The following is a 22,086-nucleotide window of genomic DNA, read 5'->3' as shown; positions in this document are numbered from 1 at the left end:
TAGATTTTACTCATACTCCTGAGCCAAGAAAATAAAATCTTTTAAATCTATCATAATGCAAGAGCCTCTCCTAATCATTTCTTTTTTTTTTTTTTTAAAGCTAGAATGCTATATGAATTTCAAGAATTGTAACAACCCAAACTGCACCAAAGTTAGTGTAGAAGGTAGAAGGATGTTCTCCCTCTTGTTTTAATACCTTTTCTATTATATATATATATATATATATATATATATATATATATATATATATATATATATATATATATAGCACTTGTATTGGCTGATTTGTCTAAAATAGTGTACAGTACATTGATATCTGGACTTAGCTATTGATTTATATTCTTTCCAAGGCAAACAAGAATCAAATCCAACTAGAAATTTTCCTGCTGACAATTAATGAATTGAAGATTTTTAATTAGTATTGTGAAAAGGAAAAAAAAAAACCCAAACCTATATTTCTATGGAGTTCTGTAGACACCAGTCCTGTTAAGGTTTGCTTTTTATTTGGGACAATAGGTTAAAAACCAAATAAAACTTAGTGACTAGAAAATAAATTGCTCTTTATTTGAATGACTCAGTTGGTTTTCTATTCAAGCTATACAGTTGTGAGAGGAAAGACCAACATTAGCTGGAGTAGCCTTTTCACTCTAATTGCCTGTAGTTGTATCAGTCTGATATCTTAAGGCAAATTTTTTGGGAAAATGTTTCTCATCTCCAGGATACCATACTAAATAAAGTGTTAGCCTTTGCTATGAATACCTCTGAAGTCATCAACTGTTTGAGAGTGGGTGGTTACAAATATAAAAACAAAAAAATGAAAAGTCTCTTGACTATAAAACCAATCAATCTCAAGTCTAGGTGACATCTCCTGGGAGCTGTGGAGCTGTAGTACCTTTCTCATGGGATCTTGAGGAGCAGATGACTGTCACTTTTTGCGGCTTTCTCTCTCCAGAAGCCAGGAGTTTTTCCGTAGTTGAAGCAAGTAGTCTGGCCCATAGTCTATGAAATTGCCAGAATTCTTTAGTCTGCCAACAATATAACCATGGAAGTATGAGACAATTTCTTTATATTTATTGTTCCCTGGGACTTTATGTGGATCTGTTTAGATTAATAAATGAATATCTCAAGAAAGACAGGATTCATGTGCTTACTCTGCAAGGTGATATAAATTGTAGAAGGAATCTCTAATTTGGGGAGCAGATGAAGACAGTCTTCAATTATATATACATATATAGTGAAACAAAAATCCACCAAAGTACCAAAGCAATGGGTCCATATTTATAGTGATGTCCAAATTCTAACTTTTTCTATTAAAAAAACAACAACAACTAGTGATCATTTTTATTTTAATGTGGGTTTTGTTTTTTTTTTTGGTTTTGTTTTGTTTTTTACAAAAGTCTCAGAGTGGGTAGAAGATTTGAGGGCAATTTAGGAAAATTTCAGATTTTTAAACTTTAACTGGCACTATCTCCTACAATTTAAGTCCCTTAAAATTTTACCTAACTTTAGTTCTAAATGAAGATATTTTAGATTCCAGGTCCAAGTGAAAACAGAAGATGGAAATTAAAATATTTTGAAAAACCTTTGCACCGAGTCCCAAGTGAATGGAAGAGTAGAAGGTATCCTCATGTGATGATGTATTTTATTAATTCTCTCACAAGGATCTAGTAAAAAAATGTGGGCAAATATGAGTAGAATTAAAGTAATTTGTTGGTTAAGCCCAAGGAAATGTTGCTAGAAAGCATTTATAATTAGAATCTATTAATAAGGACCAGAAATTTTAAAGAGTCAGCATTACATATATGCAGGTAATCTTTGACTAACAAATATCCTTTCCATGTGAACTTCACTCTATTGAAGACCTCATCTCTCTAGCTGGCATGAAGAACTCATTGTCAGAGGATCTCCTGTACCGCAATCAAAAAAGGTTTTTTGTGGGAATTCTGTACTAATGGTGATAAGAAAAACAGTTATGGGCACATAAATGTGTGGAAGGTCTAATAGCCTTCAACTAGGATCTAGGTATCTTCAAATATTGGGCAAAGTCTCAAAGGACCTAATATAATTATGATCTGGCTAGCCAATATACTCCAAAACAGCAAAGTCCAGAGTCCCATAGGATTTCCAAAGAAGTTGTTACTGTAAAATTTGATAATCCCTTTGAAATAGCTTCCTATTAGCAGTTTTTTTAAAGCCTAAGAGCACCATGATCATGCCTGAAATTTGAGAGAAGCAAAGGGAAAGACTATTGTTCCTGACATATCAGCTTTACTCAGGACCTACTGTATGTAAGGTTCAGTTATGTGAGCTAAATTAGAGAGCTGTCTTCAAACTTGCTGGGGGAACCTGGGCAAGTCATTTAACTTTGCCTCAGTTTCTTCAGTTATAAAATGGGAGTAATTATAGCATCCCCTTCTCAAGATTGTTGTGAAGATCATATGATATTTGTGGGGAAAAAAAAAAAAAAAAAAAGCACTTAGCCCAATGGCTGGCATACTGTATGTAGGCAAGAAAAAAAAGACCTTGTGATGGAAAGGGAAAGCTTATGGCCTTGGAATACACAGGGCTCCCGTCTCCATTTTGGGCCTTGGGGTTTATCCAGTTCGTTGGGTCTCAAGATCTTCATCTGAAAAAACAAGACGGTCAAGGTGGATGATCTCTAAAAGTCACTTGAGGCTATAGTGCTCGAGACCATAACCTCCAAGTGTGAAGTAAGATGAGACTCACAGAGGTTTCATGGCACCATCTACTGGCTACACTAAGAAGTTGTGTATTCACGACTGGACTCACAGGCAAGGATCTGATTGGGGACAGAAATCTGTGTGGTTAGCTTAAAACAGAGTTTCTTAACATTGTTTGGGTCCTGAACTCCTGGCAGTGGGAAGCGGGGGAAGGAGGGGAGATGCTATAAATTATCCCCATTTTACAGTTGAGGAAACTGAGGAAAATATACATTAAGAGGCTTGTCCAGGGCCACACAGCTAGAAAGTGTCTGAGGCCAGATTTTAGAAATCTGTGTAGTCTAGTACATAGCTAAACCATACAAATAGTGCATCTCAAATAAGTTGGATATACTTGGAAGTCCTTTTGTTCTTTTTAGTTTCAGCCATGATCATGGTGCTCTTAGAAGAGGAGATGAGGAGGGATATTTCAAAAGGGCCAATGAGGCTCTTATGGGGATTCTACGGAACTCAGAGAGCTCCAGTCTGGGGGTCTAATGGACCCCTTTTTAGAATATTTTTCAACGTGTAAAATAAAATACTTAAGATTTTAAAGGAAGACAATTTATATTGAGATAAAATTATCAACTTATAAAAAATGGACCCAAGGTTAAGGACTTCTGGCTTAAGTAACAGAAACAAATAATTCCTGAAGGTCCTAGAATAGTTTGGAGAATATCTTTTTTCAGAGTCTTTAAAAATATAATAAACACTATTTAACTTATATTGGATTACCTGCAGTCTAGGGAAAGGGAAATGTAGGGAGGAAGAGAGAAAAATATGAAACACAAGGTTTTGCAGGGGTGAATGTTGAAATCTATCCTTGCATGTATTTTGAAAAATAAAAAAAGCTATTATAAAATATAATAAACTTCTCATTTTCTATGATCAATTAGACAGTCTTTTTAGAAGTATTTTGAGTTGGATCATAGTATCAAATGGAGCTGAAAGGGATCTTAGAGGCCATTTAAGCCTTTTTTTCAGATGAAGAAACTGAAGCTCAAAAAAAGTCATGTTACTTGCTCTGGGTCTCACAATTAGTAAGTATATAGGCAGGATTTAAATTGAGGTCTTATTGACATTTAGGGATCCATCTTTTTGATTCAATAAAAAAATCAAAGAAGTCCTTTATAGGTAGACTACTGTGAAGATGCCAATTAAGACTACAGAGATCTGTCTAAATTTGAGGAAAATGTCAGCACAACTAAAGATGCTCATTTTCTCAAAATGATTACTAAGGAGAAGAGCTCTGGTATCATTCTCTTTAAAAATGCATAGTTATTTTAAAGTACATTTACAAGATAAACTATGAGAAAAAAATAAGATATAAGAGAGAAAAAAAGAAAAAAAAAAGTCCTTCACACTGCCCTAAGCTTAATACTGTTTTTTCACTAATCTATACAAGATATGAAAATAAGAGTGAAGAGCTGGATACCAGGAATGTTTCTCTCATCATACAAACCCCTGTGTCTCCTAAATATAGAGAAAGCCCAGGCCATTAGTACATAGGAGGATCTAATTAGAATTATTTACCTGTTTTGAAGGAAATTTTCACATCTATTATTCAAGAGCAATTGCTGGGTAGAGTCTTTAGTTTCTGATAAAGGTTGAGAAGATTCACTTTCAGAAAAGGAAATTTTCCTTGAATAAGAAGTCCTTATTAGTTGGTAGGAATCCAGTTTAAAAATGAAAATGCAGTGGTTATCCTTCTGATATTTAGGAACATCTTTTTTGTCTCCTGAAAAAAAAAAAAGAAAAAAAGGATCACCATGTTTTTTGAGATATATTATGAAGTCTCTGCAATGAAAGATATTTGGGACATCAAAAGGCATGAATATCTTTTATAGAAGAGGATCAATTTCTCCTAAGGGGCTTTTTAACTGTGTTTCCTGCCTTTGTAGGATTGAATGACAGAAAAAATTGCTGTGGGCAGCTAGGTGGCACATCTATAGAGCATTGGCCCTGTAGGCAGGAGGATCTGAGTTCAAATGGGACCTCAGACATTTATTAACTGTCCTTCTCACTCCTTCCTCCCCCCAAAATAAAGAAAAGTTGTTGTAGGGGTAATCCCAAATTTTTTAAAAAGGCCATTCTATTATTGTTCTGTAAGAAATAACCAACAGGATGATTTCAGAAAGGCCTGGAGACACTTACATGAACTGATGCTGAGTGAAATGAGCAGAACCAGGGGATCATTATACACTTCGACAACAACATTATATTATGATCAATTCTGATGGACGTGGTCATCTTCAACAATGAGATGAACCAAATCAGTTCCAATAGAGCAGTAATGAACTGAACCAGCTACACCCAATGAAAGAACTCTGGGAAATAACTATGAATCACTACATAGAATTCCCAATTCCTTTACCTTTGTCTGACTGCATTTTTGCTTTCCTTCACAGGCTAATGGTACATTATCTCAAAGTCCGACTCTTTTTGAATAGCAAAATAACTGTTTGGACATGTATAACTAATATTGTATTTAATTTATACTTTAACATATTTAACATAAATTGGTCAACCTGCCATCTAGGGGAGGGAATGGAGGGAAGGAGGGGAAAAATTAGAACAAAAGGTTTGGCAATTGTCAATGCTGTAAAATTACCCATGCATATAAATTGTAAATAAAAAGCTATAATAAATTTTTTTAAAAAGGCCATTCTTCAGGAAAGAAGTTAAGAGAATTTAGTGACTAGAGATCTACTTGAAGATCAGCATAAAGGTGACACAGGGGAGGTAAATGTTATTCAATAATTGGATTGCTTTATTTATGCTTTGTTTCCTTGTTTCTTGTGTACATGCATCTTTTTTCTAGTCTGCTAAATGAATTAATCTTCCTCATGGAAACAGAAATCCTAGAATCTGTGATCAGAAGCAAGGTAAAATTAATTAGGCAGTTCTCATTAGATTTACTTTTCTCTCTTTTTTTGAACAAATTCTGACTCAATTTTATTTTATTTTCAGTTTCAGATTTTCTCCCTTTTCACAACCTTTCTCTACCCATTGATAAGGAAAGAAATATAAAACTCATCACAAGTTTTTAAGTTATGTAAAACAAATGTCCACATTAGCCGTGTTTTTAAAAAAAAAAAAAAAAAAGAAGGAAAAAGAAAAAGCAGCTAGGCTAGAGCTCTGGGCCTAGAGTTGGGAAGCCTCCTGTTTATAAATTCAAATCTGGCCTCAAATATTTACTAGCTATGTGGTCCTGGGCAAATCACTTCACCCTGTTTGCCTCAGTTTCCTCATCTGTCAAATGAACTGAAAAAGGAAATGGCAAACCCTTCTAGCATCTTTGCCAAGAAAACCCCAAATGAGATCATGAAGAATCAGACAATTAAAATGACTGAACAACAAAAAACAAAACAAAAAAAACTCAAAGAAAGGAAAAAAAATACTTCAAATCACACTGAGTCCATCAGTTGTTTATCTGTAAGTAGCTAGCTTTAAAAAAATATTTTTTTTTAAATTGTGAGTCTTTTGGAACTATAATAGATAGTAGATGTCAATCTTACAAATAAGGTGTTTACTACAATAGTCACAAAGACTAGTCAAAAGGTACCTGAAGGAGAATAAAGGACAATAAAATTTACTTCAAGCAATATGGAAGGGAAGGATTGTTTCTGTCAGTGTTAATTAAGTTATCTGTGCAGCACAGAGTTCAAATTGGTTTCCATCATTAAGAAGAAAAGTGAAAGATTTGGAGGTGCATTACTCTACAAGTTATTGAGGAGAATGAAGAGTTCCTTGAAAGAATGGGGATATTGCAAGGAGGAAGCGAAGAAGAAATTGGAAGTGAAGAGATTAGGGGTACAAGGGGAGAGGAGAGGGAAGAAATATCTGCCAAGATACAGAAAAACTAGAACATGACAGACGAGGAAGTGAAGGACCAGCAAATATCTGAGTTACAGAACAGCTAACAATAAAAATAATAGTAGCTTACATTAGTACAGCACTTTAATATATACAAAGCACTTTACAGACATTATACCATTTAATCAAAACAGAAATGGGATTTCTTCCCAGCAATATGGGAACTATAGCCCCCTTTTCACCAAAGAATCATGATGTTGACCCACTAGTGTCACTGTGAAGAATGAATGAATAATAGATAGAGGGGGTAATTGGTAATTCCCTGATAGAGCACACTGACATCATTATTTTTTCTAATACAACATAACTTCTTGAGACTTGTTACACCCTACAAACACTATATACTTCAGGTGATTCATGAAGAAACTCAACAACCATATTGGGGACTACTGAATTCTGAGGGGGAAAAATGAAAATCTTAGAAGTTTAGGTAGTATTTTCTTCACAAGTCCTGATTAAAAGTAGAGGGCTTAGAAGAAAAATGAATATAGTTAGTGTACAGTTGGCTAAGAAGATAGTGCTTGAGGAGATTTGGATCTCTGAATTATAGCTTAAAAATATGGAAATCATGGGCTTTAGGGATGGGATATACTTACCAAAAGCTTTTAAAATAGTGTTTATAATTGAGTAAGGAGGATTTTAAACTGAAAAGCAATGGAAAAGAATAAAACTGTTCACCTAAATCTAACAAAATTGATTCTACATAGAGTAGCAGGTCAACAAAGAAGAAGAAGAGAAAAACAGAAACTCTCAAAAGATGATATCTTAGAAGAGAGGCAGTAATTAAATCCATCTAACTCAGGTATTTATATATTAATGCACAGAGTATGGGCAATAAACCAGGAGTCCCCAAGATCCTTATATAAGGGATCACAATCTTTCAGGTATCATTGAGACTAGATGAGATGGAACTCATGATGTAAGTATGTGTCTAGAAAGGGAGCTAGATATACCTTAATTAAAAGGTACAAAATAGATAAAAGGTAGATCTGTTAAGGTAGAATTATAAATTTAAAAGCTAGACTTACATGAAGAAAAACCAAGGAATTCATGGGGGAACATATGACAGTGAATATTTGGGAAAGACCCAATGGAGGGAAAAAAGAGAAGTGATTTTGTTGTGAGATTGTACCATACGCCGCTTGGAAGGAAACAAAAGAAACATCATAAACTTAGTAGAGAAACAGAATATTTTAGTGATAAGGAACTGAAACTATTTGGATTTCTGCTAGAGCTTTCCTTCTTTGTCAGAAGGAAAGATACTTACCTATTTGTGCTTTGCTTTGATAATTTTATTCTTTAAAAGGTGGAAAGAGTAGTGGGAAAAAAAGAGGTTTGAATCAGATTATTACTAACAAGCAAACCTGGGTAAGCTACACAACCTCTGATCCTTTTACATGCTCTTAGATTTTGTGACAGTAGATTTCAAAAGGGTCATAAATGACAAGTGGGTCCTGATGGATTCATATTTTAGTGGAAATCCCAAGAGGAATAGGAAGAATGAAATTCTGATATACTCAAGAAGTAGAAATTATTCCAAAGAGGAAGAAAGACAAGAGTTATTTAAACAAATCACTGTAACTTCTAAAAGAACTTAACATCCAAGCCAGATTTTTAAAAGATATAGATAGAAGACAAAGGAACATAGTCTCTAAGAAATGATCATACTGAGTATAATGGTATAGTATGCAGTAAGTATGAGCGGGCTGGAACAAATAACTGGGAAGGATTTTCTTTTTTCTTTTTTATTATTAAAGCTTTTTATTTTCAAAATATATGTATAAATAATTTTCAACATTCACCCTTGCAAAACCTTGTGTTAATTTTTTCCCCCTCTCTTCCCTCCACCCCCTTAGAGAGGATTAATGAGTGAAAAAGATGTCATCAAAGAATTCTATAAACAGAAAAAAGATGGGCTAGCAAAGTACTAACAACAAGGTGACTCCTAATGGGAGAATATGGACAAGAGTAGCCCTAGATCAGCAGCTATGGATGCCTGATGATCTGTAGTACTGGATTCAATGAGATCACAGGAGCATTTTAGTATTCCCCTCATTGAAAGTCTTCAAGCAAAAGAGAGACAGAGAAGCGAGAGAGAGAGAGAGAGAGAGAGAGAGAGAGAGAGAGAGAGAGAGTGAGAGAGACAGACAGACAGACAGACAGACAGACAGACAAAGAAAGGAAGGAAGACTACCACTTCTTGAGTATATTGCAAAAGGGATTCTTGGCCAGGTAGGGTTTGGACTAGATTACCTCAATGGTTCTTTCCAGCTATGACATCCTGTGATTCAATGAATATTAAAAATAGAAGAAGCCTAGGCATCTAGGTGGCACTAGCCCTGAAGTCAGGAGGACCCAAGTTCAAATCTGGCCTCAGACACAACACTTCCTTCCTGTGTGACCCTGGGCAAGTCACTTAAACCCAATTGCCTCCGGGGGAAAAAACCACAGATAAACTAAAAATAGAAGAGGCTTTAAGAACATCTAGTCTACACTTTTAGAGTATTTACTTTGAAAGGAACTACAGACCAAAAAGAAGGTCAATATGACCACATTCCCTGGGTTGTCAAGCTATCCCTTATCCTTGAACTGTGGATTTCAGCAAAGAATTCTTATTCCTTACCTCGTATGAACACACGCTGGCCCTCTTCAGACAGTGCAAACACAGGCTGCCAGGGATTTCCCAAATGGTAAGAGGGAGAGGGACCCAATTCACAGATGATCTCTTCTTTCTCCACATCCATGAGATACACTGATCCATCCCAAATAAAGAGCAGTACCTGGGAAAGCACATAGATTTTGATGCTAATACAAGGAGTGTGGATTATATGGCCAGTATTCTTCATCCCCAGGGAAATCTCTCAGGATTGTGGGGTGAAAGTGATTGGGAAACCTAGGGGAGAGTAATGGTACCCATTATATAACATCATACCAAAGAAAAGTTTATTTTGCTACTACTCACCCACTGTCTGGAACCAACAAGAGCTTTAAATTAAAGCAAGAGAAATAGAAAACAGCACATTAAATTGTTTGTTTGTTTGCTGGAGTATTATTTGTTAGCTCATGGTATTTGTTAATAATGAAAGGGACCATGATTTCAGGCTCCACAGTGAGCTAGGAATCATATATGTTCTACCAAGTGTCAAGGACGAGGACTACAGTGGGTTAGAAGAATTCCAGGTCCTTCAGAAGGACAAGCTCTATTCTTATAGTTCCTACTTATTTTAGGTCTTCACCAAATTTAAAGATTGAAAGTTACTTACTTACCAAACCAGGTATGAATGAAATGGGAGCCACAGCACAAATAGTTTCATTTGCATGCTTCACAGGTCTATGAAAAATAAGAATTTATTGTGGATGTCGAGAAGCTCAAGAAAAGAGCACTGTAATTCAAAGGGAGAGATTTGTGACTATCTTCTTTAGTCAGTTATAAAATTCATATGCTTGAAAGAGTGCTTGACCTTGTATTCACCTAAATGAAAGAAACTGAAAGAAACTGGCCTGATCTCATTATTCCATTTCCATTCCTCTTCTGATTAGAAATGAAGATGAGAACATAGTATAGGAGACATTACATTGCAGAGCTACATTTTTTTTATGGCAAATGGTAAAACAAAAAAGTGTTTGCCATATAATACAAACATGTTTTTCCAGATCCTCAGAATATACAAACAAAATAAGTTTTTTTTAGATCACTGACCTCTCCACAATCACTTTGATGCTAGGTTCCTTGCATCTTTCAACTTTCCCCAGGTGAAGAGATCCATCAGTGCACAGCACCAGAAACTGAAATTCAGAGTCAGCTGTAGTCTGTAGAAATGGGCATTCCTTGAGAGTTTCAGAAATTTTTATGAAGTGAAGACTTTTGCATATACACCCCTCTGGGAGGGAAACCACAGCAAGTAGGAATCCTAGGAAAAAGCAAACGTCCACAGACTGATAAAAACAAAAAAACAAAAAACAAAACAAACTTGTAGAGAGGGAAGGTTCTTCCTCTAGAAGAGAATCAGGATAAATTTCATGTAGAAGGCCGAACTTGAGCTAAGTCTAGAAGTAAAGTATAGGTAGGTTCTGACTGCAAGTTTAAATGATGTGAAATTTGATTTAGTGTGAAGTATAAAATGAAACTAGGTCATATGTAATATAACCTAAAATTCAATTGAGATACCTGCAAACTAGTTGAGGATTTTTAATATGCCACCATATTTTCAGTCAATACTTGCCTATGTGTGAATATGACATGCCATATACACATTACTAAGACTTGTGTGAATTTTTTTAAAAAAGAACATTTTAAAAAATGGAAAAAAAAATTTCAGATGGGAAAACTGCCAGAACAAAAAAGAAGGTTGTTATTACATTAGAACAAAAAAAGTTAATATTATTAAATGGCATAAATGTGGTCATAGTAACTATAAAATAGAATGAGGTGGTACAGTGCCTGAATCTATGGTACAGAATATTATAAAACATATAAGTGAATAAAAGGAAAAATTGCATCAGCTTTTTGTGGTTTGCAAACAACTATAAGGAAGAATAGGATTCTTTTTCTGTTTTAATACACCCTTCACATAACTGGTAAAGATCTAACCATGTCACTCCTCCCTTCTCAATAAACTTCACTGGTTCCCTATCATTCAAAGTTATAAAATCCTCACTTTGATGTTTAAAAAACCCTTCATAATCTGGTCCTCTCCTACTTTCCCAATTTTCCTGCATTTAAGTTCCTTCATTGTACTTTGAGATCAGGTAAAACACCTCCTAGTGGTGCTCAAATGAGAAACTCCCATCTCCCAATGCCAAACATTTTTACTGGCTCTCCACTCTGCCTGGAATTCTCTCTTCCTTTATCTCTACCTTCTGACTTCTCTGGCTCTAAGTTCTAACTGAAATCTCACTTTCTACAGGAAGCTTTTCTAGATCCTCCTTAATTTTAGTGCCTTACTGCTGCTGATTATTTCCAATCAATCTCATTTATAGATGTTTTGTATATAATTGCTCACACACTGTCCATCATTAGATGTGAGCTACTTGAGAGCAAGGACTGGGTTTTGCTTTTCTTTGTATCTCCAGTGTTTAGCCCAGTGCCTAACACATAGTAGACACTTGATAAATGTTTACTGACTAATTGACTAATAATTATGGAAATATAGTGGGGCTTTTTGTTGGATGGATTGAAGATCACAATCTTTATTTTTATTTCTTCTTTTATTTTTAAATAATAGCTTTTTATTTTCAAAACACATGCAAAGATCATTTTCTTTTTTTCTTTTTCTTTTTTTTGAGGCTGGGGTTAAGTGACTTGCCCAGGGTCACACAGCTAGGAAGTGTTAAGTGTCTGAGACCAGATTTAAACTCGGGTCCTCCTGAATTCAGGGCTAGTGCTCTATCCACTGCACCACCTAGCTGCCCCGCAAAGATCATTTTCAACATTCACCTTTGTAAAACTTGTCTTCCAATTTTTTTCTCACTCATTTACCTCCACCCCCTCCCCTAGACAGCAAGTAGTCCAACATATGTTAAACATTCAATACATATTTCCACACTTAATAGGCTACACAAGGAAAATCAGATCAAAAAAGAAAAAAAATTGAGAAAGAAAACAAAAAGCAAGCAAATACCCCCCCAAAAGTGAAAGCACTATGTTTTGATCCACATTTGGTCTCCATGTCCTCTCTCTGGGTGCAGATGGCTCTCTCCATCACAAGTCTATTAGAACTGGCCTGAATCACCTCATTGTTGAAGAGAGCCAAGTCCATCAGAATTGATCACTGTATAGTCTTCTTGTTGCCATGTACAATGTTTTCTTGGTTCTTCTCACTTCACTTAGCTATCAATTCATTCAAGTCTCTAGGCTTTTCTGAAATCAGTCTGCTGAAGATCACAATTTTTTAAAAACCTTATTCTTTCTTAGTAGAGCAGTTACTCAAATATAAGCTTCAAATTTACAGTACTGAGTATTCAAGTTTTACAATATAGGCAATGAAATAAAAGGGAAATGAAATGCATAGTGAAGACATTTTTAATGCAAGTGGAGTTCAATGGCATAATGTTAAAATTATAATAGGTGGCTAGTGTAGATGAGGATGTGGCAGTTATATATCCTGATGTTTTGAAGAAAATAATCAAAGAAAGTAGACACTATTAATGCTGATGAAATTGACTTATTCTACAAAGATGTTTCAAATCTCACATTTCTAAAAAAGGAAAAAATTCAACCTGGATTTAAAGTGTCCAGGAATTACTTGACCTTTGTTTTCAGAGCTAATGCTGAAGGGAACTATATATTAAAGGAAAAGTTTATTGATTTCTAAATCCTCTTAATGCTACAACCATCCATTGCTTCTAGTTCTTTGGTGGTCAGATCAGAAAGTTGGATGATAAAAGCTATTTTCAAAGACTGGTTTTCTAGCTAAAACAAGCTGTTGAAGAACATTCCAAGGATAACAATATGGCTTTTAAGGCATTGCTGATCTTAGAAAAATGTTCTAGGTCAGGGATCAGCAAACTTTGTCCTGAAGGCCAAATTTGGCCAGTTGTCTGCTTTCCAAAACCTAACAGGTAAAAATTGACCTTTGCATTTTAAAAAGTAAAAACTATTCTTAGCTGGGACATACAAAAACAGTACAAAAGCAATTGGTACAAAAGTAGCTGGGGCAAGATTTGGTCTCCAGACCACAGTTTGCCCAATTCCTCCATCCCCAGGTTACTCAACTACATTCATTGTGTGAAAATGTTAGCATGCAAAATCTTTGTGAAGTGGAGAAATCTCTCATATCTATTCAGTGTATATTTGAAGATTTAAAGAAAAAGAAGACAATTCATTCTATGCAGCTAAAATATTGTAAATGAATTTTGATAATTTTACCATAATGATACTGTCATTATATTGTCTATGTAGGCTTATCTTTAGGTACGATATTAAAAAAAATAGTAATGATCTTGTTTTCTACAGACTCATTACTTTGTTACAAACTTGAATCAGAAATATATACATTTTCTTAACTTTTGCTATTATATAGCATTAATAAATAAACTTATTTTTTAAAACTTTCATTGTATATTTCTATTAGGCTAGAACCAATTGTCCTATTTTACATATGACTTTAATGCTATAATTTCAAGGGGTTCATTATTCACACTAATGGGGACCTAGATGTACGGAATTCTATGAGAAAGAAAAGCATTTCAGGAATGGGGGATGATAAGATGATGCAAAGGCACTTGAGGTGGGATATGGAGTGGCATCTATGAGGGATAGCAAGCCTATAGCAAGACTAGACTGTAGCATGAAGGAAGGGGATTAATGGATATTGAGGTTGTAAGGTTAGGTTGGAACTAGGTTCTGAAGAATTTTAAATGGCAAATCGAGAAATTTATATTTTATAGAGGCAACAGGAAACTTTTGGAATTTATTGAATAGGAAAATAATAATGGTCAGATCTGTGCTTATGAAAAATAACTTTTTAATTAAATTTTTTTCAATAAGCAAAAATCTTCTCTCTCTTCTCCTTTCACCCTCTTGAGAAAAAAAGAAAAAACAACACTGCTATTACAAACATGCATAATTAAATAAAATAAATTTCTCACTGGCTATATCTAAGATATATGTGCTTGTGTGTACATGTATGTATGTGTGTCATTCTGGATTCTGTCTTTTATTTTGGTATCAGAAGGTAGGTAGTATTTTTTTTTTTTTTTATCACTAGTCCTCTGGAATCTTACTGATTATTCCACTGATCTAAGTCTTTCAAAGTTGTCATGAAAACATTGTTTGTAAAGGGCTGAAACTCTGAGTTGGTGCACTGGAATCAGACAACCGAGCACTTAAGGCTAGTTACTAATTGGATAATACTCTATTAGCATGTGCTTGGAAAATGGCTCTTCTCACTATTCTGTGCTGGCCCAGTTATTTGGTGTATACAGAGAATTATAGGAGGGATTAGGGGGTAGAGTAAGACAAGCCAGGGTCACTTTGGTATGGACAAGGAGGAAAGAGGAGGTTGTGGAGGGCTCATGGAGTTTTCTTCCATCTCCTTTACTTCTCCCCATAAAAACCAAGGACTTTTGCTAATCCTGACTCTGGCTGATCCAGAGGTCAACAGGGAGCTAACTCGGACTTTACAATTGTTATTGTACATATTGTATACTTGGTTCTGCTCACTTAACTGAAAGTCTTCTTAGGTTTCTCAGAAACCAACCTCTTCTTTCTTTAAAAAAAAAACTTTTTTTCTTTTTCTTTTTTCTTTTCTTTTTTTTTTTTTTTTTTAAGGGGGACGGGTTAAGTGACTTGCCCAGGGCCACACAGCTAGGAAGTGTTAAGTGTCTGAGAGCAGATTTGAACTCAGGTCCTCTTGACTTCAGGGCTGGTGCTCTAGCCACTGAGCTACTTAGGTGCTCCCCAAAGAAAACTTTTTAAAGCTTTTTTTTCTTTAAACTTTTGCTTCATTTCTTATAAGAATTCTGGTTGAATTTATACCCATTGTTGAAAAGAGCCAAGTCCATCAGAGTTAATCTTCACATAATCTTGTTGCTGCTATGTATGGCATCATTTAGCATCAGGTTTTCCTGAAACTATTTGCTGACCATTTCTTATAGAACAATAATATTTCATTACTTTCATATACCACAACTTACTCAGCCATTCCCCAACTGATGGGCATCTATTCAATTTCCAGTTCAAGATTTTTTTTTAAAGATGGAGGAGAACTGAACATGATTGCAGGCAGCAAGGATGAGAAACCAGTAGAATAAGTGAGATTAAAGATTAGAGGAAGGATCATTGAAAGCAGCAATCTACTGGAGTAGACAAGGGACAGTATCAAGGGCACATATACAGGGGATAAAGAGAAGGATAATCTTACTAGAGACTGATATAAAGAGTTAGGGGCTTCAAAGGGCTGTGAAACTGTGCATACCCTTTGATCCAACATGTTTCTACTGGGCTTGTATCCCAAAGAAATCTTAAAGGAGGAAATGAGACCCACATGTGCAAAAATGTTTGTGGCAGCCCTCTTTGTAGGGGCCAGAAACTGGAAACTGAGTGGATGCCCATCAGTTGGAGAATGACTGAATAAATTGTGGTATATGAATATTATAGAATATTATTGTTCTGTAAGAAACAATCAGCAGGATGAGTCTAGAGAGGCTTGGAGAGACATGAACTGATGCTGAATGAAGTGAGTAGAACTAAGATAACATTGTACACAGCAATAGCAAGATTATACAATGGGGTAAATGATTTAAGAATAAAGGACTTGAACTGGATTACTACAAGGAGAAATTGGGAAGGAGATAAAGTGAATTCTTGTATCTGTTATATTTTATACTGTCTAATATTTTAAATAGTCTAAAACAATATTGAATAAAATTGTTGAGAAAAAGTATAATTTCCCTACTTTTCTCTTTAGATTAAATAATTTTAGCTTTTATTTTGTCTCTGACAAAGTAAATGATAGCTACATTTGCTTTTTTACATAATAAATTCTACTCTTGATCTTTATTTTATTTTTGTGTGTGTATCTCTCATTTTTAGAACACTTCCTAAAAGCAACATATTGTTGAATTCAATTTTTTTAATATTCTAGAAGTTATTTTATGAATAAATTTATCCCATTCATAACTATAGTGATATAAGGTTTGTAAAGTGCTTTACATGTTATTTCACAACAATCCTATGAAGTAGGTACTATTATCTCTATTTTACAGATGAGGAGAATGAGGCACCCGGGGGTAAAGAGACTTGTCTAGGTCAAACAATCATTAAGTATCTGCTGTAATTCAAGAATTGTTAGCTCTAAGTCAATGGTTCTACAAAGTTGCCCCAAATTTAATAAAATGAAGGATAAGAGTCTTTTGAGTGATAGAATAAAAGGGGAAAAATGAGAGCATTACAATGCTCTATTCAGGACCAATGTAATGAGTGAGGAAAAGTATAAGAAAGAAAGTGCTGTTGAGAATGGCCAGGAAACTGGTTATCATCATGTGGAAAACAGATTTCTGTGAGTACTAGAAGATAGAAGGTGCATAAAAGGAAAAGAAAATCGAGGAAAATCTGTTAAGTTTCAAAACAGGAATTTCCTAAAATAACATTTCAGAAGGCAGAGAGGAAATAGGGTATATATACATAGGAAATAGGATACAGTTAAAGATGATAAAGATAAAAGGAAGTAGGGGTTAAAGATGGGTGTAATTAAGTATCACAGGAATTGGGAGAATAACAAGTGCTGGTATTTTGTTAATCTTTGGGAGTAGGATGAAACTAGAAATACTCTTTTGAAAACAGCAGAAATATTAAATATTTTAATTTTACTTTTACTTATTTATTTCACTTTTATTTTATAATATTTGAGTCTTTTCCCTCCCCTTTTATACACTGATGCTCCCTTTCAATATGCTTTCATAATTTCTGGATCCTCTGGCTATTCTCTTAAAACAGACAACAATGATTAAGCCAGGTTTATAAAATATCATGACTAAAAGCTTATTTGACATTGCTTTCTTATAGTTAACCTATTTCTTTAATAAAAAGAGGGTTGTAAGAACACTATTTTATCAAGGCAATCCTAAAGACATGTATTATTCTAAATAACATTTTTCTAATTACATGTAAAAACAAATTTTAATATTCGTTAACATTAATAACATTCATAAACATTAACATTCATAACATTAACATTAACTCACAAAAATGTGAGTTCCAAATCCTCTCCCTTTTTCTTCCCTCTTCTCCTTCTCCAAGATTGCAAACAACTTGATATAAGTTATACAGATGCAACCATGTAAAACACATTTCCATATTAATCAAAAACATATATTCTATCACTTAGCAAAGAACTTGCATATAGTAGGTACTTAATAAATATTTACTGAATAAAGATAAATAAATGAATGGTGGGATAGCTCACTTGGTACAGGCTGGTAGCAACAAGTAACAGGTATTGTAAAAAGAAGCCTAGATTTAGAATCAGAAGACCTCAGTTCCAATTTTGTTTCTCTTACTACCTGTGTGATCTGAAACAAGTCACTTTACTCTCTGAGCCTCCCTTCTCCCTATCAATCTGTGATTGTATGGTTTTAATAAAGGTCACCTTCCATCAGTGAGTTAGTACCAAGAAGCGTTCTGTAATTTTTAGAATAGTCAGAAGGTTTTTTCATTTTGAGACTGTTTCACATGTTACCATTACAGATAACACCAAGACTGCCCAGAGAGGCTACTTACTTTGGTAATAGGATGGAAATAAGCAAATGGAGAACTCACCTTGGGCTCTATCCCACAATGTTATTACTCCATCATCACAAGCTAGCAGTAGGTAAGATGTGCAGGCACTGATGGCTGAGTTGGTAATTGGTGCTGCAGTTGGCCACACTCCATCAGGCTTGGGATCAAAGTCTAATGGAAGAGATGCTCCATTTACTTCAAACCTCCCTTAACAGTTTCTCTCATTTTTCAGTCCTTCTATGTTAAATTTTTAAAAATTCAGCATTCTAGAACTTGTCTGAGTTTAGGTAACCCAAACACATGGTCACTAACTAGGAGTACTAATTGGTAGCAATGAAAAAGCAGATACCAAGTGATATGAGCAGTAGGGACCTGATAAAAATAATATCGCCAAAAGTTTGGGCAGCTTTCACAGCTCACTGGCTTTGGTAATCTCTCAAGAATGAGCCTGCTTTTCACTGGTTATTTCCATGGAGACTTGATCTAGTACTCACACCTCTTGTGCCTTCTAAGTAGATGAAGAGCTTTTTTAGAAGAATCTCCATTAGCCAGTAAAAAAAAGAGTTGTCCCAAGAAGGGGCTCTGTGAATCGACCTTGTTGACTGGTTTTCACTTTAAGAAGCATCTCATCCTGCTACACACCAGGAAACCAGGGTCTACTTGCCCTGCCATCTTGCCATCTGTCCTGCCATTGGTCCTTTCAGGTCCAGAGAGCAAATCCTACCCTCTTAAATCTACTTAGCTTTGGCATTCTGCCTGAGGGCTGAACTGTCCTGATTGGCTAATGAATGAAAATTCTTCTTAACTTCCTATCTAGTCATTCACCAGGAAACCAGGACCTTCCTCTAGCATCCTGCTATTTACCTTAATGTCCAAATGTAATGCCCCCACCTCTCTCCTTGTCTCTGAAAACTAAAATTAAATCAGTACTATCCACTTTTCATGAAAAGGGTGATGGTCAGCTTCCCTATGGTTCTACTAGTAATCCCTAAGACTCCCCCTTTCAACAATCCATTTTCTGACCATTCTCTGTGCTGTTGCTGCTGTTTGTTCTTCACTTTTGAAGGGATCCAGGCAGAGCTGTCCACTTCACTCTCTCTTCCACTCATCAAAATCCAGTGGCAAGACAAAAATCAAGATGGCTGTTATTGGCTTGGAATGTAATGGATGACCTTGGCTTCTTGGATGTCTAACCAAGTTCCAAGTGCTCCACAGCACCTGCTTCAGCCGCCTTTGTGGCTATTGGAACAAAGTGTTCTCATCTACACGTTCTGCTAGGGGAAATCTTCAAGTGTTCGGGGTAGACATCTCCCTAAATCGCCAATGGGTTTGGGCCCTATAAGTTACCTTCAACCTGGTATGGCCGTTGTACATGTGCAGTTTTTTGGAGACAAAAGTGAAAGCTGGATGACAGGTGGACCTCAAAGATAGATGAGCAATTCTGAAAAGGTCTTGCCAAATCCTCACACCTAAGGCACTAATCCTTTCTAAATACCCTATAAGCCCAAGTGTAATATTTTTTTTAATAGAATGTAATCTTCTCAATGGCTAACTAATTAGCTTCCTTTGGTTCTTGTATTCCCTGTCATATATAATAGGCTCTTAATAAATGCTTTTTAATTCATGATAAACCAGGGCTGAGCTGATCCATGCTCTACTCAGATCTACCCCAAAGTGGCCCTAATCATAGTTTTAAAAACCCTTCTAGGTAATATTGGAAATTAAACTTCTAATAAGCCACAGCAGCAAGTTCTCATACCAATTTTTTCTTTCTCTTTATCTCTCTCTCTCTCTTTCTCTCTCTCTCTCTCTTTTTCTTTGTCTCTTGGAGGTCGATTAAGGGAATAGAGGAAGAAATTATGATTTCCAGGCCAGTATATACCCAGAGCACAGGCCACACCTGAGAAATGAAGATGGGAAAAGGATGTTAGACAAAGATGAGAAGCTGATTCTCATTTACTTGGATAGTAGTTTTAAAAAACTATCTTATTTTATTTAAAATCAGTAGTTGCTTATTCTAATAAATATCCTGTTGATAAAGATGAGCCATAGTATCTTGGGCACCCAAGTATTACTTCTCTTGGGTGAAATATTCTGAGCTTGCTGTTTAGTTTGCTGGCCATTTATATTGCTCTTGTACTTCTCATTATGTAATTCCTACGGGATGTATATTTTGGATGACTTTTTCTCAAAATATTTTCATTTGTATCTTTTCAATTTGGATCCTAAATGACATCTCTAAATATTTTCATTTGTATCTTTTCAATTTGGATCCTAAATGACATCTCTAAAATTTACATCCTTTTCTAGATTTGGAAAGTAGAGCAGCATGTCTATGAATCTTAAGCTTTTAAGTCTCATTCCTTTTTCTTCTTATACCAAAGATACTATGAGAAATGTCTGCTCTCTTATATATGTAGGCACTGAGGCAAGGTTTTGGTACAAGACACAATCTCTTCACGAGGGTAGACCAAGAGTTAATCCAAGAAAAGAGTCTCCAAAACAGTTGGTAGTTCATTAGTGATAAAGTACATGATGAGATTAAAAATATATAGAACGGACAAATGAGGACGCCCAAGTAGAACAGATTAAGTCAGTATTGTATTATGCCCTGCCCAGGCATCCTTTTGTTCATCCTTTTGTGGATGGGAAACATATAAAATATTCTATCAAAAAGCAGGTACAGAGATATGGACACAATTATTATGTTAACCAACCAAGAGAATATTTTAGTATTATGGAGAAATTACATGTTACTGTTTTTTATCTAATTAGTAGCTGCAGAATAATTATGTTATTTAAAAAACAGTGTACTGTCAGAAGCTCATTTTTGAACAGCAGAGGGTAATAGTGATCACTTCTACTTTTCCCAAGAAAGGAATACAATAAAAGTGAACTCAGTCAATAAAGCCTTACTATCTACAACTTGTGCTTTTCAGGGAAATTCTTATATAGCACTGATCAGCAACAATAGGAAATGATCCTGAAAAGGAAAGCTTGGAAGATCTTTATATCTGAAACCAGTGTTGGCAGAGCTTGAGATTTATACAAATGAAGTCAGACTTAAATAAATGGACAAATATTTATTGTTCATGAGTGAATCAAGCCAATATAATAAAAATGTTAATTCTACCTAAATAAATCTACTCATTCAATGCCATTCCAATTAAATTGCCCAAAAAATATTGCATTGAGCTTGAAAAGAAAATAACAAAATTTATTTGGGAAGAATAATAGTTCAAGAATATCAAAGGAATTGGTTAAAAAAAAGATGTTAAGTGAAGGAGGTCTAGCAATATCTGATCTTAAACTGTATTATAAAACAGTAATTATCAAAATTATCTGGTGCTAAAAATAGAATGATAATACAGTGGAATAATCAGTAAATGATACCCAATTGTAAATGAGTACATATGTTTGATAAACACAAAACTCTAAGCTTTTGGGATTAGAACTCACTATTTGATTAAAATTTTTGGGAAAAACAAGAAAGAAATCAGGCAGAAACTAGGTATTGACCAATATCTTATATTGTTTACTAATATAAGGTCAAAATGGATATATGACTGAGACACAAAGACAGTTATGATAAGTAAATTAGAGAAGCATGGAAATATTACCCATAAGATATATGGATAAGAGAAAAATTTATGAATAAGCAATGGCATTATAGGATATAAAATGGGCAATTTTTATTACATTAGATTAAAAATAATTTATATGAATAAAAATCAATGTACTCAAGCTTAGAAGAAAAGCAGAAAAATTTTATAGCCAGTTTTTCATGTAAAGGATCCATATCTCAAAATATATAGAACACTAAACCAAATTTATAAGAGCACAAGCCATTCCTCAATTGACAAAGGTCAAAAGATTATAGTTAGGCAGTTTGTAGAAGAAATCAAGCTATATATAGCCTTATAAAAATGTTCTAAATAAATTTTCATTAGAGAAATGCAAATTAAAATAAACTCTAAAATACTGAGATTCCACCTCACACTTATCAAATTGGCTAAAATGATAGAAAGGGGAAATGACAATGTGGAGGAAATGTGAAAAAACTGGAACACTAATACACTGCTGGTGGAATTGTGCACTGATCCAGTCATTTTGGAGAGCAAAACTATTGGAAACGAATTTCTAAGGGGAGGGATGCATTATGAAAGAAAAAAAAATTTTTAAAAAGTCAAACAGCTAGAAGTCCTAGATAGAAATGGAAGAGGTTTTCTTATAGAGATAGCAAAGAATCCTGTGATGGTCAGAGTGGGA

At 34.8% G+C, this 22,086-nt stretch overlaps 1 protein-coding gene across 8 annotated transcripts in view; it reads right to left on the bottom strand.

Annotated features, from left to right (window-relative positions):
• Positions 1–539: 539 nt before the first annotated feature.
• The window catches only part of WDR93 (WD repeat domain 93), a 53,156-nt gene continuing 31,609 nt past the window's right edge, over positions 540–22,086 (bottom strand). For 7 of the 8 annotated variants that reach the window (XM_074295146.1, XM_074295149.1, XM_074295141.1 and 4 more), the window contains 7 exons: positions 19,577–19,717; positions 17,857–17,988; positions 10,297–10,507; positions 9,864–9,927; positions 9,220–9,376; positions 4,254–4,458; positions 540–1,025 (listed from right to left, as the gene is read on the bottom strand). In XM_074295146.1, coding sequence (XP_074151247.1) covers positions 926–1,025; positions 4,254–4,458; positions 9,220–9,376; positions 9,864–9,927; positions 10,297–10,507; positions 17,857–17,988; positions 19,577–19,717 — 1,010 coding nt within the window. In that variant the 3' untranslated portion in view covers positions 540–925. Of the gene's footprint in view, positions 1,026–2,444; positions 2,627–4,253; positions 4,459–9,219; positions 9,377–9,863; positions 9,928–10,296; positions 10,508–17,856; positions 17,989–19,576; positions 19,718–22,086 lie in introns of those variants that run through there. The other variant, XM_074295148.1, reaches the window with a different exon arrangement.

This window comes from Sminthopsis crassicaudata, chromosome 2, assembly GCF_048593235.1.
Source record: "Sminthopsis crassicaudata isolate SCR6 chromosome 2, ASM4859323v1, whole genome shotgun sequence".
Taxonomy (NCBI): domain Eukaryota; kingdom Metazoa; phylum Chordata; class Mammalia; order Dasyuromorphia; family Dasyuridae; genus Sminthopsis; species Sminthopsis crassicaudata.
The sequence above is the reverse complement of the archived record's forward strand: the minus strand, read 5'-3'. Positions and strand labels throughout refer to the sequence as shown.